The sequence below is a fragment of the Mus pahari genome, chromosome 7 (genome assembly GCF_900095145.1).
Source record: "Mus pahari chromosome 7, PAHARI_EIJ_v1.1, whole genome shotgun sequence".
Taxonomy (NCBI): Eukaryota; Metazoa; Chordata; class Mammalia; order Rodentia; family Muridae; genus Mus; species Mus pahari.
Genome location: NC_034596.1, coordinates 76,911,393 through 76,934,123, shown reverse-complemented (window position 1 = coordinate 76,934,123; position 22,731 = coordinate 76,911,393). Strand labels below are relative to the sequence as shown.

Below are 22,731 nucleotides of genomic sequence, written 5' to 3'. Positions count from 1 at the left end.
GATGACTGGAGAAATGTCTGCCAGCAAGCGTTCACCACTGCACCTGGACAGACCGTCCTTATGAGACTCACAACACTTGCTTTTAACCTAGGTAGAAAAGGCTGACACCGAAAGTATTCTAGTAGTTTGCTTTTAGGCTAAGATCCCCCGAGGTAGAAGGAGCTCTGCGCTCAGGAGCAGAATTAGGGTCAGTAATAACTTTGGTAGTTTCTAGTTTCTCTGCTAATTCTCTTCCTTTCTAAAGGCAGGTTTTCTTTCTTTACCACATCAATGAGAATCACCTGTCCCCTGGACAGTGCTATACAGAAAACTACCTGCTGGGGTGGTGTGTCCAGCAGGGGTAGTGTGTGTGTCCAGCGGGGGTGGTGTGCGTGTCCAGCGGGGATAGTGTGTCCAGCGGGGTAGTGTGTGTGTCCAGCAGGAGTGGTATGTCCAGCGGGGGTGGTGTGTGTGTCTGGCAGGAGTGGTGTGTCTAGCAGGGTGTCCAGCACTAGTTTGTTCAGATTCTAAACTTCAGGATTAGCGGAGGTTTCTGCCCAGTTTTATATAATCTGAGACTGTCCTATGACAAGAGGATGGTCCCAGTGCTGTACATATACAGGGGGTATTGTAGAGACATAACTGCTCAGTATTGACCTGTGTGGGAGGAGCACTATAGGGTGCTAGGGGAGCATGGCCTGAGGCGCCAGAGTGACATTCCAGGCCTGGCTCTTCTTAGATGTGGAAAAGATACTTCACGTTGAGTCCCAGCTTTCTTGTGGGTGAAATGGTGATGCTATGCAGCTTGCAGGGATGCCAGAAGGAGTGGTCAGGCACTATACAAACACAAACAGACACAGGAAGCCGTGTAGTGTACCTGGGATACAGACAGTATGCAAGAAATAGCCACTGCGATTATTATGTGACTTAACATTTGATGTGAATATAACTACATGTAGAAATGTGATGAGTTAGACAGTATGGATAAGCAAAGAAAACCTGTCACCTGGACTCCATTACACAGAGATCTCCAGTGTTAGCATTTAGCTATATGTCTTTCAGATGCTTTTTCTGTGACAGAAGACAGACAGAATAGACAAAATTTAAATTGAACTTTATTTTTGCATACTACTGTTTTATTATAATGTAGTTATAATTAGTATTAAATTGCTGACTATATTGTGTGAGTATGTGTGTATGTGTCTGTTAGTGTTTGTATATGTGGATGCACATGTTTGTTGTGGTGCATGTGTGTGTCAGAGGATAGCCTCAGGTGTCAGTCTTCCCCTTCCACATTATTTGAGACAGAGTCTCTGTTGTTTTTCTACTGTATAGGCCAGGTCAGAGAGCTTAGGGTCCTCCTGGCTCTGCCTCCCATCTTTCCATAGGAGCCCTGGGATTACACATGCTCGGGCTACATATCTCCCCTTGGCATGGGCTCTGGGGATCAGACTCAGACCCTCTTACTTTCGTGGCAAGTACTTTCACCATGAGCCACCTCCCCAGCCCCTACTACATCTTTTGGACATAATTTTTATTGTTGCTGTATTGGGGTTGAAGTTAAGGCCTTGTGCACACTAAACAAGTGCTGTACTACTGAGATACATATCTATCCCTGATGAAAGAATTTTAAGGAGCACATGGATGATCTAAATTAAAAAAACAAAGCAGGTCACTGTTGTTTAGGTATCTGTTTCACATCAATAACATAATTAAATGTAAAGTTTAATATTGCAAAGTCTCTTTAAGGCAAAACAGAACTGTAGCCAGACACAGTGGCATGCACCTGTATTCCCAGCTGCTTAGGAGTCTGAGGCAGGAGGATTTCAAGAGCTGAGGAGTTAAAGGCTAGCCAGTGTTCCCTGGTTAACAGCAAATAGCCTTCTCCAAAAAGGATGAAATAGACAGAGCATATCAATTCCTGTCTGTAATCCCAGTACTTAAGAGGCAGAAGCACAAGGATCAGGAGGTCAAAGCCATCCTTGGCTCATAGTGTGAGTTATAGGCCAGCTAGGGACACACTGGGTTCTTGTTTAAACCAAAACCAAAACCAAACCACACCACACACAAACAAACAGAAGGAAAGTTAAAACCAAAGCATATATGGCTTAAAAGAGATAGTGAAGGTCTCTGGCTTTCTCCTGCTGGTTAAACATCTTTATGAATTCTAGTTCAGTTTCCTTTTCAACTCCCAGGGCTTAGCATGGTGCCTGATTCATTTGGATTTTCAGTATACAGACTTTTTCATGCAAAAAGGTTTATACCAAAACTTATTATAGATTGTGACATAATGCTTTAAAAATACACACTGCAGCATATGTTTCAGGTTGGTCATGTCACAGCAGCACAGAGGGGCTCTGCACATCTCTGTACTAAGATCTTGTTTCTGGGATGTTGCTTTTGTTTAGACATGGAGCTTTAATCCACATACACAGTGGTTTGAATGTGAACTGTCTCTCACAGGCTCCTGTGTCAGAACATTCAGTCCTCAGCCGTATATCCTAGTCCTGGTTCCTGCCTACATTCTGTTCTTCCTGAATGTCGATCCTGGGGAAGCCATGCCTTATACTCGCACCTCCTGGGCTGCATCCCCTGAGCCCTGAGCCAGAGCAGACCTTCCCCCATGAAGTGGTTTCTTAGGGGCTGGGCATGGTGGCACACACTGTTAATCCCAGCCCTCTAGAGACAGAGGCAGGCAGAGCTCTATGAGTTCCAGGCCAGCCTGATCTACAGAGTGAGTTCCAAGATGCCTACGGCTACACAGAGAAACCCTGTCTCCAAAAAACCAAAACCAAAACCAACAACTACAAAAGAGTGCCCTATTAGGGCTGCACACTGTAGCACGGTAACCTGGAGCCTGGACCGAGGACTCTGTTATGTCTAGCTTCTGTTTTTCCTGTAGACCAGCCTGTGTGAATCCCAGGCTCCATATTTGAAAGTCGGCTTAGTAATACACCTGCCTTCCTGTTTGTTGAGAGGATTAAAGATGATGATGAGTGTCAATCACTCAGTGCAGAACCTGGCACTGAGACCCCAGAACCCTTAGCCATGACTGCTTTCTCTGTCAGTGTATTCTCTAAGTTAAGTAGCATCATAAAGACATTTTTCTAAAATGTCTAGAAAGGACATAGTTTATATAAAAAATTAGAAACCACTAGTATAGCTTCTTCAGGGACTGGTGGAGGTTCCTAGAACAAGTATTTGCAGCTCAGTGCTTGAGGAGATTTAAAAGAAACATTTCATGATTTCTTGATTGTGTTTGACTCAGTCAAGACATGCTTTCATCAAGTACCCAGTGGTCCATGCAGGAGAGGCCATTCCACTTCAGCTTTGCTCCATCTGAGACCCCGGGAAATCATTGCATCAAGTATTCCCGGCTTTGTGCTTATCTGTTTGCCTGTTTGTCCAAGAAGGGGCAAGATCCTTCGTGCCCAAAGACTCCACTTTCTCCATCCCTCCACAGGGGAATGCTTGTGGGGAAGCCTAGCGTTGCTGGCTATGCAGGTGGGACTTGGTGAGACCCTGCTGACAGGAGCTCGACCAGGGCCTCATGCTGTTATCTCCCTGCCTGCTCAGGCAGCACCACACCTCTGCTGGAGCCTGGAGTCGGGGAGTCTAGGCAGTGAATCATTGCCCAGTAAGCAAGTCTGGTCTCTCTTGGCCATGCCTAAAGGGATAGAGTGGGCAGAGGGCCAGGACCGGGAGGGGCTGGGGGATGTGTCCTGGCTGTGCCATGTGCCTGGTAGTGGACCCTGGCCAGGCTCTCTTGTTGTTGCTGAGTCAGTGCCGACAGGTCCCTCCACGTTAGCAGCTGCTCTGTGGGTACTCATGGCTTCTGGGTGTGGCTGGGGCTCTAGCTCACCCCTCTTCTTCCCTTGGAGACATTGTGGTGCAGGAATGAAATGTCTCCAATGTCAGCTTGGGTGCCCTAAAGGCTGCAGAGGTGAAGGCATGGGCATTTTGCTTCCCTCTGGCATAGAGTCCTCACCCCCTACCCCCCCACCCCCAACTCATCTTTACCCTTGAGTTTGGGTTTTACCTTTCTTACCTCAAGACAGTTGGCAGAGCTTGCCTGAGTCCTGGAAGACTGATGAAGCTTTCAGGGTATTACGGACTTTGAGAATGTCAGGTAGAGAAATGGAGTCCTAGGGAGGATGTCACAGGGGCACTGGGACCCACATCCTGGCCCGTGCCTGGCACTGTTTTCTTTTTTCTGCCTTGCTATGACTCAGAGATTGTTCTTCTGTAGGCAGAAGAGGCTTGATGCTGGGATGTGTCTCCTCCCTCCTTCTCTTTTCTCCTATGCCTCCCTGTCCATCCTTCTCCCTCTCTCTCTCTTCCTCTTCCCTTCTTCCTCTTCCTGTGGAAGACATGTGCCCTCTTCTGCTTCGTCAGGTCCCAGCCCACAGCTCTCCTTCCTCTGTAACTGGATCATTCCCACCATTTATTATTTTGAAGGAAATCACCAACACCCTATCAGTGTCCGTGTAAATATTTCAGTGTATACCTTTAAACCTTAAGCATGCACTCTGAACTCACGCACAGCTCCGTGCTGAATCACAGCAGATGAGCCTGACTCAGCAAAGTACTGTAGAGACTAAAGCACGGGTTGAAAAAGCCCTTCAGGAGAAAAGAAAGTGGCAGAAAACAGACAAGAACGGGAGCAGCTGCTGCCCAGGAGGTTGTCCTTCTTACCCCAAATAAAGGAGAAGATGAGGAAGAACTTTTAGAGCTTAGAAAACCACGCAGGGAGTAAACACCCAGCACTGGGTCAGAAGACTTGGCCACGAAGCTCAGCAAGGAAGAACAAAGAGTAGGAAAGAGTAAGGGAGAAAGAGAAGGGGCTGCAGCCCTGTGCTGTGGAGAGACCCTGAGAGCCTGAAGGAGCCTGCCAGGAGGATGGAAGGCCAGAGCTTGATCCCCAGGACCGACATGGAAGGAGCTGATTCCTGCAGCTCACCTTTAACTTGTTCTTGCATGCTGTAGCATGAGTACATCTACACACATGTGCACACAAATGCACACAGATATACATACACACACAAACACACACAGATAAATACACATTTTTATTTTTAAAACTGGAGAACTAGCCCATGAAGCCCATTGTACAGTAGGTCATAGGCCTTTGGGCTTTGGGGCCTGAGACTTGACTATTATAAGTAGGTGCTAAGAGCAGGATTTGAAAAGTTGTGGCTCAGTTTCAGGGCTGTGATGTGAGGACCCTTTGCCACTTGGTCCTCTGCAGTGAGCATCATGCCCTCCTGACTGTGGTAGACTGAGGTGGATTCTCTGACATAGAGAACCTGAATACTTTTTTTCTTCCTTAGGTGGATTCTGTCAGGTATCATGGCCACAGGGTGTCTAAGTAACTGGTGCAGACATCCAGGCCGAATCTCCTAATGATCCCTTCTGCAGCACACAGCCCAGATTGCACCAGTATGTCAATCACTGGGGGAACCCCTGGCTGAGGTTTAAAATTAACATTTAAAAAAATATAGTCAGAGAAAATGCACAGGTACACACCTCAGTCAATAACTGGCCAGGCACGAGGGAGTTCTTGCCAAGAGCCTGGCCCTGTGCAAGGTTACTGGAGCAGGATTCCGCAGCATTCTAAAAGATGATAGACACTCATACACCCCAGCAGGGAGTGTTTAGACATACGAGCGGTTGGATTGTGTGCAGTTGGGTTTGGCTTCTGAGAAAGAACTAGCAGTGGGGCAGCGGAGTGGATGAGCTAATCAACTGTAGCACTGTCTTTCATGTAGACATGTAGACATGTAGACATGTCTTTCAGGCTCTGGATCACACAGCACAGAGATGGAGAATAAGGCTGTGGCTGAGAGATGTGGACTCTGCTCCCGTCCCCTTTACATCTCTTTTGACATGGACAAAACAGGGAGTGTCATCTTCCTACTTCTTAGAGACAACTAAAGGACTCAGAAAGATGTCAGTAAGCAGCCAAGTCCAGTTACACAGCATTTGATCCAAACTGAGCAGCTGTCCTTCTATGTAGTGTATAGCAGGAATTTATTACAATGGAATAGTATTAGCCATGAAGAGGAACATGGTACTAACACATGCTATAATGTGGCAAGCCTGGAAACATGGAGGAAGTGAGGCAGACGTCATACTGTAGCTTTCTTTTTTTTTTTTTTTTTTAANNTTTNTTTNTTTNTTNTATGTAAGTACACTGTAGCTGTCTTCAGACACTCCAGAAGAGGGCGTCAGATCTTGTTACGGATGATTGTGAGCCACCATGTGGTTGCTAGGATTTGAACTCTGGTCCTTCGGAAGAGCACTTGGGTGCTCTTACCCACTGAGCCATCTCACCAGCCCATACTGTAGCTTTCTATTTCATGAAGTCTTCACCATGGGGTCAAAGCAGATTGGGGGTGTAGGGCCTGGGATGAGAGAAGAATGGGGGGATATTTGCTTAAAGGTTACAGGACTTCCTTTTGGGTGATGAAAGGCCCGGAACAGGTAGAGGTGGTCTACTGGATGTTGGCTGTACAATGCTTGATTGTTTCATATTTCATCTCAACTAACAGCAATGTACAGGAAAGCTTTCACGAGTCCTGGTGCTGGGAAGACCAGAACTTCAGAACACTATGACCTGCTATTGCCTGCTCAGGTAGCGACTGGTTTCAGATTATAGTCCCTCTCTGTTGATGAGGGTCAGTCTCTGGGTCATTGAGTACACAAAGGGCAAGGTCAGCTGAGGCTGAGGTGGGTGGGACAGTGGCGAGCAGATGAGACTGGCCTGTAGCTAGCTGTATATACCCCGTGCAGACTGACGGTTTGTGGCTGATTCTTACCCTGTCAGTCTTGCATCCCGTTTAAGCATCCAGATGGATTAATACAGAACATCTGGTTGCACCCTATCCGAGCCACCTAGGGCTTTGGGTGACTGGATCCCACTCAGTGTATATTCAGGGAGGGGGTTGGGGAATTTCCTTAGTGTCACTTGCCTAACTCTTTGAATGTCTGCTGTCCTGTTGTTTTGCCTCAGAAGGTTCTGGAAGGTTTTTTGTTGTTGTGTGTTTGTTTGTTTATTTGTTTTTGTCACTAGAGAAGAAGGGTTTTTTTTTCCTTCTCTTGTTTTGTATCTGCATAGGCACCTGGGTGGGGGAAGCCAGGATGGGGAGGGATGTGTCTGGAGTAGAGAGGGTGTGGAGGAGAAGGGAGGAGGGTTCATGCATTAGGTCTAGGGTGGGGTTGTTTGCTTTCTAGACTCCAGCTCTGAAGCTGCTGGTAATCCTGGGGCACACTGCTGTTTTTCTGAGAAGCACATAGGACCTGGAGCTCCTTGGGCCATGCCCCTTCAGTATGTGACAGTTCAGTGGATGGGAGTAGAAGTGGAGAGAAAGGGGTGTGGCTGTGTCGTGGGTGAAGCATCTGCTCTCTCACTGCAGAAGGTCTTTGCTATCAGGGTCTGCAATGTAAGACATCTTAGGTAGGTAGGCGCAAGGAGAGTGGGAAGCCTCTAGGCTGTCTTGGCACATAGGACTAAGAGTTAACTTGTATCATTTTTTATTGGTTTCCCTGGGCCCAGCTGAATCCCTTTTACAATTTAATTGCTACACTGTCTGTAGCAGGTTTCTTCCTCTCAGGGGCGAAGAGGGAACCTTCCTTCTTACTCTGAAGTCTCACTAACACAGATTCAGGCAAGGCTGTGCCCGGGTACACAGGCTATGCTCGCGCAAAGCCTTTGAGCCATCCCACTTTGGATAAGGCGTGTCCTGCCTTTATCTGGACAGCTTCTTAGTCCCCCACTCAGCAGAGTTCTGTGGTTTACAGTATGGCATCTTAGTCAGCAAGGTTTGGGGTGACTTTTTGCCAGGTTATCTCCTACCAGGTTACATAGCTGGGACTGCCATATGGGTGTGGGGGGCCACCATGGCTGCCATCCCTGCACCAACTCCTTTTCCTTGACCATGCTCCCCGAGGATATCATGAGTGTGTGCATGTGAGTGTCTCTGACCTCCCAACCTCCAGTTTGCCAGCCATTTATCAGCTGGTTAGGGGACTTGCCTGAATTATGATTAAAAATCTTAAGAGCCCAGAAGATAGGCTTTCTTAAGAATGTCAGTGGATCTGGGTGTGGTGGCACATACCTTTAATCCCAACACTTGGGAGGCAGAGGCAGGCCTCTGTGAGTTCCTGGCCAGCCTGGTTTAGGAGTTGAGCCCAGCCAGAGAAATCCTATCTTGAAAAACAAAACAAAACAAAACAAAAAAACAAAAGAATGTCAGCGGTGTCCAACCCACAGCATGTGGCCTCATGTGTCTAAGGTAGCTATGAATGTGTATAGATGCTATCAGTGTCGTGGTGTCACAAGGTGAGTAGGATGTGCCTGTAAGAAGTCACAGAGCTGGCTAGACACTGAACATTTTGATGATCCAGCATTCATCTCCAGTCCCTGTGATCTGTGGGTGCGTATAACCAAGGTGTGCTTTGATGCAGGGAGCCCAGGTGACTGTTCCTCTGAAGGGCGTGTATGGCTCACAGATCCTCTGTCACTCTGCAGTAGCTGCCTGGGGTCCAGCCTTGCACTGTGACACCAGGAAGGCAGTGCAGGCTGAGTACCCAGTATCCCGCATGTGTGGGACCATCAGTTTCACCTTTATGGGTTTGTCCTCTGAATAGTTTTTGGATAGGGATGTTGAGCCTGAAATGCCTACCTTGAAATGCATTGGAGGGACTTGAGACGATGATAACAAAGATATGTGCTGCAGAATAAACATGTTGGGGGCTAAAATTGTGTTTATGCTATCAGTGCACAGTGGCAGCACCTGAAGGAGATGGCGGTGGATGTAAGGCCCTGTGACTAATGCTTATCTGGTTTCTTCTGTATTTTTTTCTTCACTCAGTATTGATCCTGCAGAAAGTGGAAAATGGAGACCTGAGTAACAAGATTCTGAAGATCACTGACTTTGGGCTGGCGCGGGAATGGCACCGGACCACCAAGATGAGCGCGGCGGGAACATATGCTTGGATGGCACCTGAAGTCATCCGTGCTTCCATGTTTTCCAAAGGCAGCGATGTGTGGAGGTAAGGTGCAGCCTCAAGTTCCAGATCTGTTTTCCCTGCACATTTCAGGACTTGGAATTGAGGTTACAGGACCCAAAGCACTCTAAGTAGGTCTGTGCAGCCTCTCAGAGCTATCTACTGATTTCCGTGTTGCTAGGGGATGCTGTGTTTGTTACAGGCACTTCCTGTAGTAGGTGGCTCCTCAGGAAAGTTCTGCAGGTTCTGGGACCACCTTGTACTTCCATCTCTGACCTGCAAGGTGGGGAAATCACTCTTCATCAAGCAGCAGCTTGATGGTTCAGAGGCTGGGTTTCAAGGGCTGCTGCTGCCCCCCTGGGAGGACTCACCCAGGTCCTCCCTGCAAACTCCTGAACTAAAGGGGACCCTCTGTGCTGTCTTTCTGTTGATTATTTGGAAATCATCCTTTCCAGTTACTCTTTTACTCAGGGCTCTGTGTGCTGGATATTTATCTAGGAAAGGGAATATAGATGGATCCTCAGAAGGCCGTAAGAACTGTGAAGGCACAGACTAGACATGGCCAGCCATCTCTCTAGCAAGTATGAATCCAAGAGGTCACAAGGACATAGAGCTAAAAAAAATCACGTTGCTATTGAAGGAAGATGAGCCACTATAGGATAGACTTTGTCCTGGCTGAAGGACAACAGTGACACCTTCACATAAAGAAGAAAAGATCATCATTGCATCTCAGTCTAGGGTCAGGGTTTTCTGGCATGTGTCAGAGTGAGTGTGTGTGTGTGTGTGTGTGTGTGTGTGTGTGTGGGAGAGAGAGAGAGAGAGAGAGAGAGAGAGAGAGAGAGAGAGAATGTGTGTAGAGAGAGAGAATGTGTGTATGTGTATGCTTCTGTATTTGTTTATTTCCTTTAAGGTAACGTCCTTGAGATACTAGTCACATATCATAAAGTGCACCCTTTACAGTATGTAAGTCAGTACTTTTTAGAATCTATAAAACTGACTTAGGATTGGAATGTGGATCAGTGGGTAGATGCCCCGTGTACATAGGACCCTAGATGCAGAAGATTAGGTGTGATGGTATGGGTATGTAATCCTGGTATTCAAGAGATGGAGGCAGGGGGATCAGAGGTTCAGCTGGTCAAAGCCAGCCTGGGATGCAAGAGACCCTAGCTCATAAAAAAAAAAAAAAAAACTAAAACCAAATGTCAGTAAATTAGTGAATGACTTGAGTGTCGCTCACCACATTTACCGGCTTCCTGCACTGCTGTAACACTTTTCCATACACCAGAGGCTTGAAAGTGATAGAGCTTTATTCTTTCATAGCTCTGGAGGCCAAGAGTATGAGATAGGTACAGCAGGATCCTAGAGGTCCTAGAGGAGCCCCAATTCACATGTAGATTCTGAATTCTAGAACATCAGCAGGTATCTTTAGGGCCATCACTGAACCTACTACAATCACTACTTCTAAAGGAAGTTTGTAACCTCAGAGAAAGCCCATGCCTCCTGCTTGTCACTCTCCCAGCCTGACCTTCTCTGCCTCTGGAGCAGCCGCTCATTGCCACCACATCATTGGAACCACACGATGCCTGTTCCTCTGTCACTCAACAGGATTGTTATAGGTCCATCCATGTTGTAGCTTCATTAGAAATTCATTCTTTTTATGGATTTTTAGTGTTCCATGATTCTAAAGGCAGGCGGGCCATGCTTATTCAGTCATTCACCATGGTAGATAGTGAGTGGCTTTCGCTTTGGGGAATGTTATGAACATGGCTGCTGTGGACATGGACACACAAATTTTTTTGTGACCATACTTTTTCCATTTACCTGGGCATATACCTTAATTGCATGAAGTCAAGCAACTAAGTATATGTGTAACTTGAGGTCCTAGAAAACTGTCACAGATGCTCCATGTAAATTCCATTGGTCCAAGACTAACTCTGGTACTTCCGTGTACCACTTGGTGCTGCTGTTTCAGTTACAGCCGACCTCATCTGTGAGGGAGGGTTTCCCTGTGTGGTCAATCTGAATTTCCTGAATGACTGTTCATCGTGAATTGCATGTCTCCCCAGGAGATGTGTCTATTCAACTCTTTTGCCAATTAAAAACTGGATTATCTCTTGTTACTCTGTTTTTTGGATAACCCTCAGGAGTATTCTTTGAACCCCTCGTGTTTCTTGGTTTCCTCTTGTCACCTGACTTCTGGTGTTATTAGAATGCATGACCTCAGCCAAGGCTGTGAAGAATCTCAGCTGTTTCCTTCGAAGAATTTTATAATATTGATTCTTACCCTTGCGTTTCTGATCCATGCTGTGGTGTGAAGCAGAGACCAAACTTTATATTTTCATGTCTGTTCATTTGTATTGGTACTGTGCATTGAAGAGACGGTTCTCTTCCCATTGAAACACTCAGTCATCTCCAGAAACAGCTCATGAGGTACACGAGGGTTTATTCTGGGTTCACACTTCTCTGCTAACATGTCTGTGTCCGCACATAAGGTAATATTACCCTTTCTTGATTAAAATGCAGCTTTGTACTAAGTTTTGACTTTAGGATATGAGAGTCCTCCAGTTTTGCCTTTTTTAAATTGTTTTGGTCATTCTGAGTTCACTGCCATTCTTTATAAGTCTTAACATCATTTTGTTAGTTTTGCAAAATAAGCAACTGAGATTTTTTTTTTTCTTGTTTTAAAACTGGTTTCATACAGCTCAGGCTGGCTTCAGAGTCGACGTTCAGGGCAGGTGCTTTGAACTCACCCCTGGTCCTCCTGCTTCTGTGTCTGCCACCATCTGGGAAAACACCTGATATTTTCAGAAGAACCATGGTTTCTCTGTGAATTATTGGGGTGTGGACATTGTAGTATCTGGGTTTTCCAATCCATAAATGTGAGACACTCCCATTCTCTAATTTCCTTCAGAGCTGTTTTGAGCAGTGTCCACTCGCATCTCGCCATATGTCAGGTGCAGAATGAAGCGCTAGTGTTTGGCCTGATAGGCAGCTGCTATAGATCTCGGTGTCGTACCACACACCAGTGAGGCTGATGCCAATTAGGCCTGGTTTGATGTAGTAATTTGCCTGGTATCACAAGGAGGCCAGTTGATGTGGACATTTACACAAAAGAACTGTATTTCTACTTCAAGGAGTAGTCGAGGCAGCCCAAGCTGGCAGAATGGCTGTGCCCATGAGACCCAGGTTCTCCAGGGTCCCTCCCTGTCCTTGTCCCAGTGCTTTAATGTGAGCTGCAGTGACTTCTGCATTACAGTCTGTAGGAGAGGAGAGCAGGCTTCTCCATGCCCACACGCTGGCCTTGGCTTTGGAGACAGTCTGCACGTTCACACAGCTCCTCTGTCCACTTGCTTATTATCCACTTGGCCCTGAAGAGACACCAAATGCAACTTTAGCTACTGTGTGTCCAGCTAAAAATTCTCTTGGAGGAAGCGATTGGAAGAGACATCCCTGCCCCGCCCCTTGATCATAGCCACTGGGTGATCTCTTAGTTCCCTTACCTCTCCTCAGAGGATGACATGTTTATTGTCCTGTCTCAATTCTCTCAGGTTCTGTTCTTTGCTTCTACTGGTGATAGAATGTATACAGAATCTTTCCTGCTTCCATGCCTGTTCTTAGTAGGAAGGGAGTGTGAACACCTAATTTAGAGCACTGCAGGGGCTTTTCTTCAATGGGGGAATAGACAAAACTTTTTCAACTTTTACTGAATACCCTGTTAACAAATCTAGTTCTAGAGGCTACCCAAAGCACAGGAGCAAAGCCGTTTGTGGGTTTCCAGTGTAGAAGTGTTGTACAAATGGACCCAACTAATCTACAAGATTAGTGTTTTGTTTTAAAATCACAGCTATTAAAAACCATTTGTAGGAGCTGTAGTGAGAGGCAGCTGATGAAATCACTCAGTTCCCTAACAGGAACAGCTTATTGTTATACAGTCTACCAGTGTCTTAGTGAGGGTCACTATTGCTGATGACACACCATGACCAAAGCAACTTGGGGAGGAAAGGGTTTATTTGGCTTAAACTCTCACATCACTTTTCATCACTGAAGGAAGTCAGGACAGGAACTCAAACAGGACAGGAACCTGGAGGCAGGAGCTGATGCAGAGGCCATGGAGGGGTGCTGCTTCCTGGCCTGACTTGCTCAGTCTGCTTTCTTAAAGAACCCAGGACCACCCACTCAAGGATGGCCCCACCCACAATGGGCTGGGCCTTCCCTATCAGTCACTAGTTAAGAAATGTTCTACAACTTACTTACAGCTGGATCTTAGGGAGGCATTTTCTCAGTTGAGGTCCCCTCCTCTCAGGTGACTCTAGCCTGTGTCAAGTTGACACAAAACTGTCCAGCACACTTGGTGACTCTCCAGCTTCGATTGTCCCCAGGGAGGCTGGAGAGAGACGCTCAGTGGCTAAGAGTGCATATCGTTCTTGCAGAGGCCCCAACTTTAGTTTGCAGCATCAACACTGGGCAACTTACGACTGCCAGGAACTCTAACTGGGTCCGATGCTGCCCTGCACCTCCCCCTGTAGTTAAACAAATTAATTATGAATTCTTTTAAATAAGAAAATTGTTCCTAGGACGTAAGCCCCTTGTCCCTAGTTGGCTGGTGACTGCTTGGGAATGTACTGTGCCTGCTGTCCCAGCATTCTTAGCTCCTGTGCTGTGAGACTTTCTTAAAGACGTGGTTTACTAACTCCTTTATATGGGGTTCACCCATCTCCATTAAAGCATACTTTGGTTCCAGAAGATCTCTCAACTTTACTGGAGGGAAATACCCATTCATGACCATTTGTACAACTCTTCTACACTGGAAACCCATGAGCAGCTTTGTGCCCTTGCTCTTGTGCTTTGGGTGGCCTCTTTGCGAATGATTGGGTCACCACAGCTCAGATCCAGCAGGGATTCCAGAGAGGGTAGACACATGACTAGGGACTTGTAGAGAGTTGGTCCTAACCTGATTTGTTATTCCTTTACTCAAGTAAGTGCCATTTATTGAATCTTTACTATGTGCCGTGCACAGGCCTCAGTCCTCTTCTTCATCCTCTCCTTTCTCCTCCTCCTCCTCTTTCTCCTCCTCAACTCTTAAGCCTCAGGTGGAGTGATCACAGATGGACCAGCACAGCTGCTCATGGATTTTCAGTGTAGAACCTATCTGGGGACTCAACCCTGAAGAAAACCAGTTTTCCCTCCTTTGGCAGACACTGATTGACCGCAGCTCTTCATCTAGGAGTGGGGCCCAGAAGGTTCTCCCCATCTACTTAGGCACAGCAACTCGTGTCATTGTGCAAGTCTTGTTTAGGCAACCATCCTATTGGGACTTCACAGGTGTGGCTTCCTAGTCATGTCTAAAACACACTAACAGCAGGGCTCCTCGTCCTTTGACTTAAAATTTTTCTGTCTCCTTCTTCACAGTTTCCTGTAAGTCTTAGGTGCAGGGTTGTATTGGGATGCACGCGGGGCTGGACACTCCACAGTTGCTACTCCGCATTTTCACCAGATCTCTGTAATAGTCTCCATCTGTTGCAAAAACAAGATTCTTTGATGAAAGGCTGATGCTGCAGTCACCCGTCTCTAGACACCTATTAACCTGAGCGAGGGCCCCGGATGTGAGGATTAAAAGCCATATTACTCTTATCCCCCTCTTCAGAATCAAGCAACCACAGTGCATGGCAGTCAAGGCTCAGGAGGCCCTGGCAGGGTTTCCAGCTATCAATAATCTCACCAGCTACCAGCTAATTCCCAGCTTCTAGAGAGATAAGACAAGTCCTAAAGCTGGCATGCCCTCTCATGATTCATAAAGAAAGTGGTGGCATCTAGATGCCTTGATAGAGTAAGCCAGGATGGCTGGATTACCCCCAGGGGCCATCTGTAGGCCCCCATGCCCAGTGCCCTGGCACATAGGCTGGTTCATTGTTTGCAGTTGTGCTAGGTGATTAGGAGAGTTCTTGAGAGCAGACTGCTTACTTGTCTGTGTGTGCTGACCCTTAGGCTCGGAGTTCCGACTCCTCTTTCCCATAGTGGTCAGGAGTTAGCTCAAAGGCCATTGGCTTTTCCCACTCTGGTCTGCTTAGGGTTCTTTGTGCTCTAATACGTCTGTCGTGGCTCATTCTGTATCCTAGTCTTGTCTTTTCTGTATCTCTCACTAATTTCTGTGTGGAAGATCTCTGTCTTTTACCCTGGTTTCCAGTGTCTGGAGCTTGGGGCTTATATAGACCACCAAACCCATCCAAGTCTTCATTTTCTGTACTTGCCAAGAATTGCTCACACTTGCCTGCACCCTTGTGTGGATTCGGGATGATGTTGTAAAATACTGTACTCCCTGCACATTCAAAGTAGCCTGAAAGGGTCTGGGTGTGGCAGCAAATGCCTTTAATCTCAGCATCTGGGAAGCAGAGGCAGGTGAAGCCTTGAGCTTAAGGCTAGCCTGGTCTTCAGAGCAAGTTCCAGGGGAAACAAGGGCTACCCAGAGAAACACTGTCTCTAAACAAAGAAACAACAACAAAGAAACACGAGAAAACAGTGTCACAGGTTTGGCAGAGGAGCACGGTGGCAGAGGAGCATAGTGGCAGGAGCATAGTGGCAGAGGAGCATAGTGGCAGGAGCACAGTGGCAGGAACATAGTGGCAGAAGCACAGTGGCAGGAGCATAGTGGCAGAGGAGCACAGTGGCAGAGAAGCAGGAGCATGTGCAAAAACTTAGGCTTGGTGTGCAGCATTGTGAAAATACAAATGAAGAGTCTGGTGTGCTGGAACAAACTGTAATCCAGAAGATTGGAGCAGGATGGACATTTGAAATGGCCTAGGCAACATAGCGAGGCCCTTTAAACAGACAAAGTATCCTGATAAATACATAGCTATTATTTTGCCTTTACAAAACATTTTAAATTAAGATTAATTATAATATATATATATATATATATATATAATCTTAATATATATATGAGTGCTTGCCCGGATGTGTGTATATGTGTGTACCTGGTGCCCACAGAGGTGAGAAGGGGGTGTCAGATACCTGGGAACTAGAGTTATAGTTGCAGAGTCCTCTGCGAGAGTAACAAGTGCGCATAGCCACTGAGGAATCTTCCCAGATCCTCCACCACCACCACCACCATCATCATCATCATCATCATCACCATCATCATCATCTAACTAATATGGCCCTTGTAGCTGGACACTGCTGAGGAGGTTACAATAAGTTTGAGGTCTTTGTGACAAGTACAAGTAGGCCCTCTTCCTTCTGGGTGTTCAGAGCTTGTGTTTTCTTGGCCTAACTTATTCCTGGAAGGACAGAGTGCTGTGTGGTCGTTCCTGGTTTTGATTGCAGACCCATAGACTAATTCTTCCATTTGACTTTGCGCTTCACCTTCCCTGTCTCAGAGGACATGAAGAATTGTTTTTAAGAGCCCAGTAGGTAGGGACACAGAAGTTCTCAGAGCTAGTGTGCTGCTCTTCTTTGCCGTCCCAGTCTGCCCTGTGGAACTTCCCCCCACAGAGCTAGACAGAGGCCTCTGTGAAAGTCCCACTTGTGCCATCTAGAGTCAGACATTTATTTAACCTAGCAGACACTTAAAGAAATCTTTTGCAGGAGCAAAATCTGTGTTGAGTGGTGCACACTGGTTTTTCTAAAGCCAAAAAAAAAAAAAAAAGTATGTGACTAAAGTCGTCTAGAAATAGATTCTGTTTCGGAGAATCTCTCCTACAGGTTTATCTCATTCACAGTAGCAGTCAGCCATGGTGGTGCACGCCTGGAATCCTAGCTCTGGGGAGGCGAAGACAGGGGGATTAGGAGGTCCAGGCCAAGGCTAAGCTACAGAGTGAGGCCTTGTTTTAAAACAATAAAGTTGCTGTGGCCACTGAGTGCTTATTTTCTCTCCTAAAGACTCATTGGATTTCATGATAACTTCTGAGACTAACGGTGTTGCTCTCTACAGAGGAGGAATTAGAGGCTCAGAGCAATGTAGCGGTTTGCCCATGGATTCATAGGTAGGGCGTGATGGAGCAGGAGTGAAGCCAGATGTGCCTGGCTCCAGAGCCTTGCTTTTGCCCTCAGGCGGTGTGGCTTCCCTTTATATCAGTGTGTCTGTTTCGTTCGGTTTTCTCTGGTTTGTAGGCGCTGTGGGGTGCCTGGAAAACCTTGGTAGCTGCTTTGGTGAGGAAGTTGCTGTTATTTCTTACAGACTTTCTGTCTTCCTCTCCCCAGCTATGGAGTACTGCTTTGGGAACTGTTGACTGGCGAGGTGCCCTTCCGGGGCATTGATGGCCTAGCAGTGGCTTACGGTGTGGCCATGAACAAACTTGCCCTTCCTATCCCCTCTACATGTCCAGAGCCTTTTGCCAAACTCATGGAAGGTAAGTAACTCCCGGGCCGAGGAAAGCTGGTGGCTGTTAACCTTTACTGAGTACTTGGAAGCCATGAGATCTGCTGCAGGAAAAGGAGAGGGGTATTAGCCCCCCGGGGGAAGAGTTGAGAGAGCTGTTTGTAGACAGTGGCCACACCCTGCTAAAGCAGGTTCCTTTTTGCAGTGACTATAGAAATTAGTAACTAAAACCTGCTATCTCGCATTCCAGAATCGTCTTATGTATTACAAAATAAGCTACAGTGGCAATCCTTCCCAGACCTGAGTGTCTTGTGTGTAGAACTGAAGGTTGTTTGGAAAGAAGGGGACTCTAACATCACTGAGTCGAAAACATGATTTTGTGAGAAATGCAAAGCTAGGCAAAGTGAAGAAGGAAAGGGCCTACTGTGTGGTGGTAACTGGTAGCCTCACTCCTCCTGACTTGTCCTGATGGTCTCCTCTTTGCCTTCTCCCACTGAGGTGTGGGGATGGTAGTTTGTGCTCATGTAGGAATTTGGGGCACAGTCACCCATGGTCCACTTGAACTGTATGTACGTACATACATCGAGAGCTGGTAGCAGTGGCAAGCACAGGAAACTGTTGTTGCTTTCCTAGCCCATGCTCAACAGTGTACAGTGTGTCTGACTTCTGGTTTTCCCACTTCATGTTATGACGGTGGATGGTATGCTTTCCTGCTGGGGGTTCCCTAAATTCAGGGCTCTATTTTCTAGGAGAAATTGAGGCTTTTTTCCTGGTAGGGGGGTTATGCAGTACGGAACGAGGCTTCTGTTTGCCTCTGCCTGTCCCGCTCTTCCTCTTTCTTCTCATTTTCCACTCAGATTGCTGGAATCCTGACCCCCACTCGCGCCCGTCGTTCACGAGTATCCTGGACCAGCTAACGACTATAGAAGAGTCCGGTTTCTTTGAGATGCCCAAGGACTCTTTCCACTGCCTGCAGGATGACTGGAAACATGAGATTCAGGAGATGTTTGACCAACTCAGGGCCAAAGAAAAGGTAGAGAGGAGGGGATGGCAGGTCTTGTCTTGGCAGAGATGCTTCACTGGGGCGTCTGGACTCAGGGTACCAACCACTGACACCAGTGCCTTCCTGGGGTCTGCTTGATCATCCACACCACAGGATAGGAACCTGAAACTGACATTTTCATGATTTTGTGGAAAGTGTTCTAAGCTCAGATCATCTGGCGATGACAGCACCTTTTGGCTTGCTAGAGTCTGCTTTTGAGTTTGGTAGTCATTCTCCCAGTGGCCCTCCGTTTTTCTGTGGTATGATCCTAGCAATCAGTGTCCACACAAATGAAACCAATTATATAAAATTTTATGCCCTGCAATGTCTGGGCAGAGCCAAATCTGGGGGCCTGAGACATGGGCATATAGTCTTGGGGCGTTAATAGTAGTGTTATAGCCAGGCATGGCGGCACATGCATGTACTCTCAGCCCTCAGACGGCTGAGGAAGGAGGGTTGCAAGTTTGAGATCAAGGCTATAAAGTGATCTCAAGACTAGCCTGGGCTATAGTGTGAAACCCTGTCTCAAAGAGTTAAATGAATAAGTAAATAGCAATGTGATAATAATAAAACCTAAAAGTACATATGATTCATTGTTTCATTGTTTTGTTTCCACTTGAGGAGTGTAATAAAGCCGTTTTGTCCTGTTGGTATGACAGCACAGGGGGCCAGTGTGATTGTTCTCATCTCACAGCTGAGGGCCAGGGGCGTCCACCTTCTTAGAGCTGGGAAGGGGGAAGTAGGACTGAGCCTGGGCCATTGGATCTAAGCCCTTTTCTGTAATGCCTTTGTTGTCCCCTACACAAAGGGTAAACATAATTTCTGAATCTAATTAAGAGAGGTTAGTCTCCTTTGGAGCACAATGATCCTAAGCTATTGGGAGGTCACTGATGGGCCATAGTGGCTGGGGTGGCAGAGTGGGGAAGCTGACAGTGGGCAGATCTCTAGGGGTCCCTCCAGGAAAACCATTGATATCATTCTATTACTGCTACTCTTCCATGGAGGACCTCTTCCATGGCTGGCTTTTGTCAAGATTGCTCAGTCACCAACTCCTGGCCACTGTTCTTTACAGTCATAATGTAATTTATAAATTACACAAGCCAGTAGGAAAAATGAAAATTGGATCTTGTCAATAAGTAGAGTAAGCCCCCTCCCCCATTTATAGTTTTGCTTTCTGTGGCTTGACTTAACCACTGTCAACCACAGTCCGAAAATATTAAATGGAACATTGAAGAAGTGAAGAGAGTCATGTTTTAGATTGCATGCTGTTCTAAGCATTAGGAGACAGTCCTGCTCTGTCCTTCCTAGGGACAGTCCTTCTCCTCACACTTGCACATTACCCAAGCCACATAGCATTGATCTTGGGTTTCTCATTGACCATTTTTATAAGGTAACTCTTATTTTATTTAATAAATGTTCCAAAGGACAAGAGTAGTATGCTGGTGACTTTAGTGTAATATATTGTTGTCATTATTATACTATACATATTAATATACTATATATTAATTTCTTGTAGTGCCTAATTTATAGATTCAATTTTATGATAGAGGTATTTTAGAGGAAGACACATAATACACAGAGAGTTCAGAGGAATCCATGGTTTCAAACATTCCCTGTTGGTCTTGACGCACTCTCCAAGGATAAGGAGGTTCTCCTGTTCTAGAGAGAGTCACCCCCCCCCCCCCGTCTCCAGGCTTGCCTGGGGCATTAGCCTCTCATATTCACAGTGTGGTTGTGCCACACTTTCCTCTCATCCAGTGCTGAACTCTCTCCTGGGCACCATGGGAGAGCTCTCCAGGTCGCCTCCTTTCTGCACTGAGACTCGCCCTTCTCTCTACTGCCCCCCTGTCTGTAGGAGCTCCGAACCTGGGAGGAGGAGCTGACAAGGGCTGCACTCCAGCAGAAGAACCAGGAGGAGCTGCTTCGGCGTAGGGAGCAGGAGCTGGCTGAGCGGGAGATCGACATCCTGGAACGAGAGCTCAACATCATCATCCACCAGCTATGCCAGGAAAAGCCCAGGGTGAAGAAACGCAAGGGCAAGTTCAGAAAGAGCCGGCTGAAACTAAAGGATGGCAACCGCATCAGCCTCCCCTCCGGTCAGTGGCAGAGCGAGCATGTCGGGGTTTGTGGGAGTTAGACTGTGCTTGGAAACGGACCATGGCTCCTGAAGTAAAACTTGTTGGGATGCGCCATCTTGCTCAGTGGATGCCAGGCCTTGTGGGGAACTGTCCATTGGAGAAGGATGTGCACAGTTGGGGTGAAGGGACTCTCAGCTGTTCCTAGATGAGAAATCTTAATCCTGAAAAGGAACTTGTCTCAAGTTTCTTCTCACAGTTCTCAGTGCATTTAACATTAGGTTAACAAGTAAACGTTCCTATTATAAGATTTACATACAGTCCCTCAGAAGCACAGTGGCCCCGTAAAAGTACATTTTCAGTACTGTTACCTGGGGAAATGTAAAGAAATAAGAAACTGAGTTAGAACCTTGGTGGAGTTTAATGTGCCCAAGGGGGCATGAGAGTATCTCTATAGATTAAAAACAAAATTGTGTTCTAAATCTATAAGGCCTTGGGAAGCGAGCTTATTAGAACTTAAGGAGATGAAGAATGAGGCATTGCTCGTCAGAGATGCTAGGGGACACAGATGGCTTAGGCACTGACAAGGGGATTAAGCCATCGAATCGGAGAATGTGCTCATGGGAGTGTGCTCAGCTGTCCGTGTCACATTTGATGTGGTTGGTTTTGTTTGTTTGGTTGTTTTGTTTATTGTAAGTCATATGGTATCTTTACGTACACATGGAGCACCTAGACTGTACCAGGACATTGCTATGCACTAACAGCAGATGTAAAGGTCTGGTCCCATTTGCAGGGAGAGGTTAGTGTAGTGGGGAAAGCCCAGTGCCTCTGACAGATGAGGAGGAGGCTGAAACTCAGAGCTCAAGAGCTGAACACTCCGTGTTCTTCATGCTGTATCAAAACTACCATTACGGTGTGTAAGAAGTGGATCAGTTCCCCATTTCTGTTGAATCCTTGTGTTTCCATCATGATCTGATTTTTTTTTTTTTTTTTTTTTTTTTTTTTTTTTTCCCAGACAGGGTTTCTCTGTGTAGCCCTGGCTGTCCTGGAACTCACTCTGTAGACCAGTCTGTCCTCGAACTCAGAAATCCACCTGCCTCTGCCTCCCAAGTGCTGGGATTAAAGGTGTACGCCACCACGCCCGGCTCATGATCTGATTCTTGATACAACTGCAATTTGTGAGGAACATTGACCACTCTTTATTTGGTACCTAAAAGGGCATGCAGGGTACCATCATCTGAAACATAATTTCAAGTAACATTTCCTAGAATAACCCACAAAGCAACACGCACTGGAAATCAGCGTGCAGGCTGTAATTGTACTGCCTGTGTCCATTATATAGAGAGTGTTATGAAGATCACTGTGTGTTCATCGTGTCATGTGACCTTTGAGAAAAGAGAGAAAAGAGGTAGCTCTGGAGAAAACAAAGTTTTCAGGAGACGAAGGCCTACCCCTCAGGCCTGCCAGGAGATGTCAGATTTCTTAAATGAGTTTGACTGTATGGTAACCCTGACGCAAACGTGTTTGTCTCTCCAAGCAGATTTCCAGCACAAGTTCACGGTGCAGGCCTCTCCAACCATGGATAAAAGGAAGAGCCTGATCAGCAACCGATCGAGTCCTCCCTCGAGCCCCACCATCATCCCTCGCCTTCGAGCCATCCAGTGTGAGACACTTTCCAAAACTGAGGCCAGACATCCCAGGGACACTTGTCCCCTGCTCTGCTCAGCCACTGACTAATCCAGGCTTGTTCCAGCTGTAACTTCTGTTACCTTCCCAACAATGTGTACACACATGGCTATGCATTTGCAGAGCCTCAGTCTTCCTGCTCCTTGTCCCGTTGTTCACTTCTGTGCTCTTTCCTCCACCTTTCCCACACAGTCAGACAGCAGCACAGGGGGGTGTGGGTATGGGAAACTCTTTAGGGAATTGCAAAGCAATTTAGAAACTGGAGTGAGAGCGATACAGATTGGTGTCCACCTGAGGACCCCAGACTGTCTGCCCTCCTGGGCACCACTGCTTTTCTTCCGTCTGGACTTCCCAGGCTAAGGCTTTCCAAAGCCTATGTCTTAAGAAAACTCATCAGGGTTTTAGTGTAGGCCAAACCTGGACTAGTGTTATCTTTACTATAGCAATTGCTTTAAATAAATTGTGTGTGTGTGTGTGTGTGTGTCTGTGTGTCTGTGTGTCTGTGTGTTTCTGTGTGTGTGTGTTTGTGTGTGTGTGTTTGTGTGTGTGTTTGTGTGTGTGTCTGTGTGTGTTTCTGTGTGTGTGTGTGTATGTGTGTGTGTATTTGTGTGTATGTTTCTGTGTGT

General features: G+C 46.7%; 1 protein-coding gene across 2 annotated transcripts in view; it reads left to right on the top strand.

Annotated features, from left to right (window-relative positions):
* Map3k9 (mitogen-activated protein kinase kinase kinase 9) overlaps positions 1–22,731 on the top strand; it is a 62,731-nt gene that overhangs the window by 27,979 nt on the left and 12,021 nt on the right. For both annotated transcript variants that reach the window (XM_021201608.2, XM_021201607.2), the window contains exons 3-7: positions 8,853–9,033; positions 17,185–17,333; positions 18,160–18,335; positions 20,200–20,440; positions 21,960–22,082. In XM_021201608.2, coding sequence (XP_021057267.1) covers positions 8,853–9,033; positions 17,185–17,333; positions 18,160–18,335; positions 20,200–20,440; positions 21,960–22,082 — 870 coding nt within the window. The remainder of the gene's footprint in view (positions 1–8,852; positions 9,034–17,184; positions 17,334–18,159; positions 18,336–20,199; positions 20,441–21,959; positions 22,083–22,731) is intronic.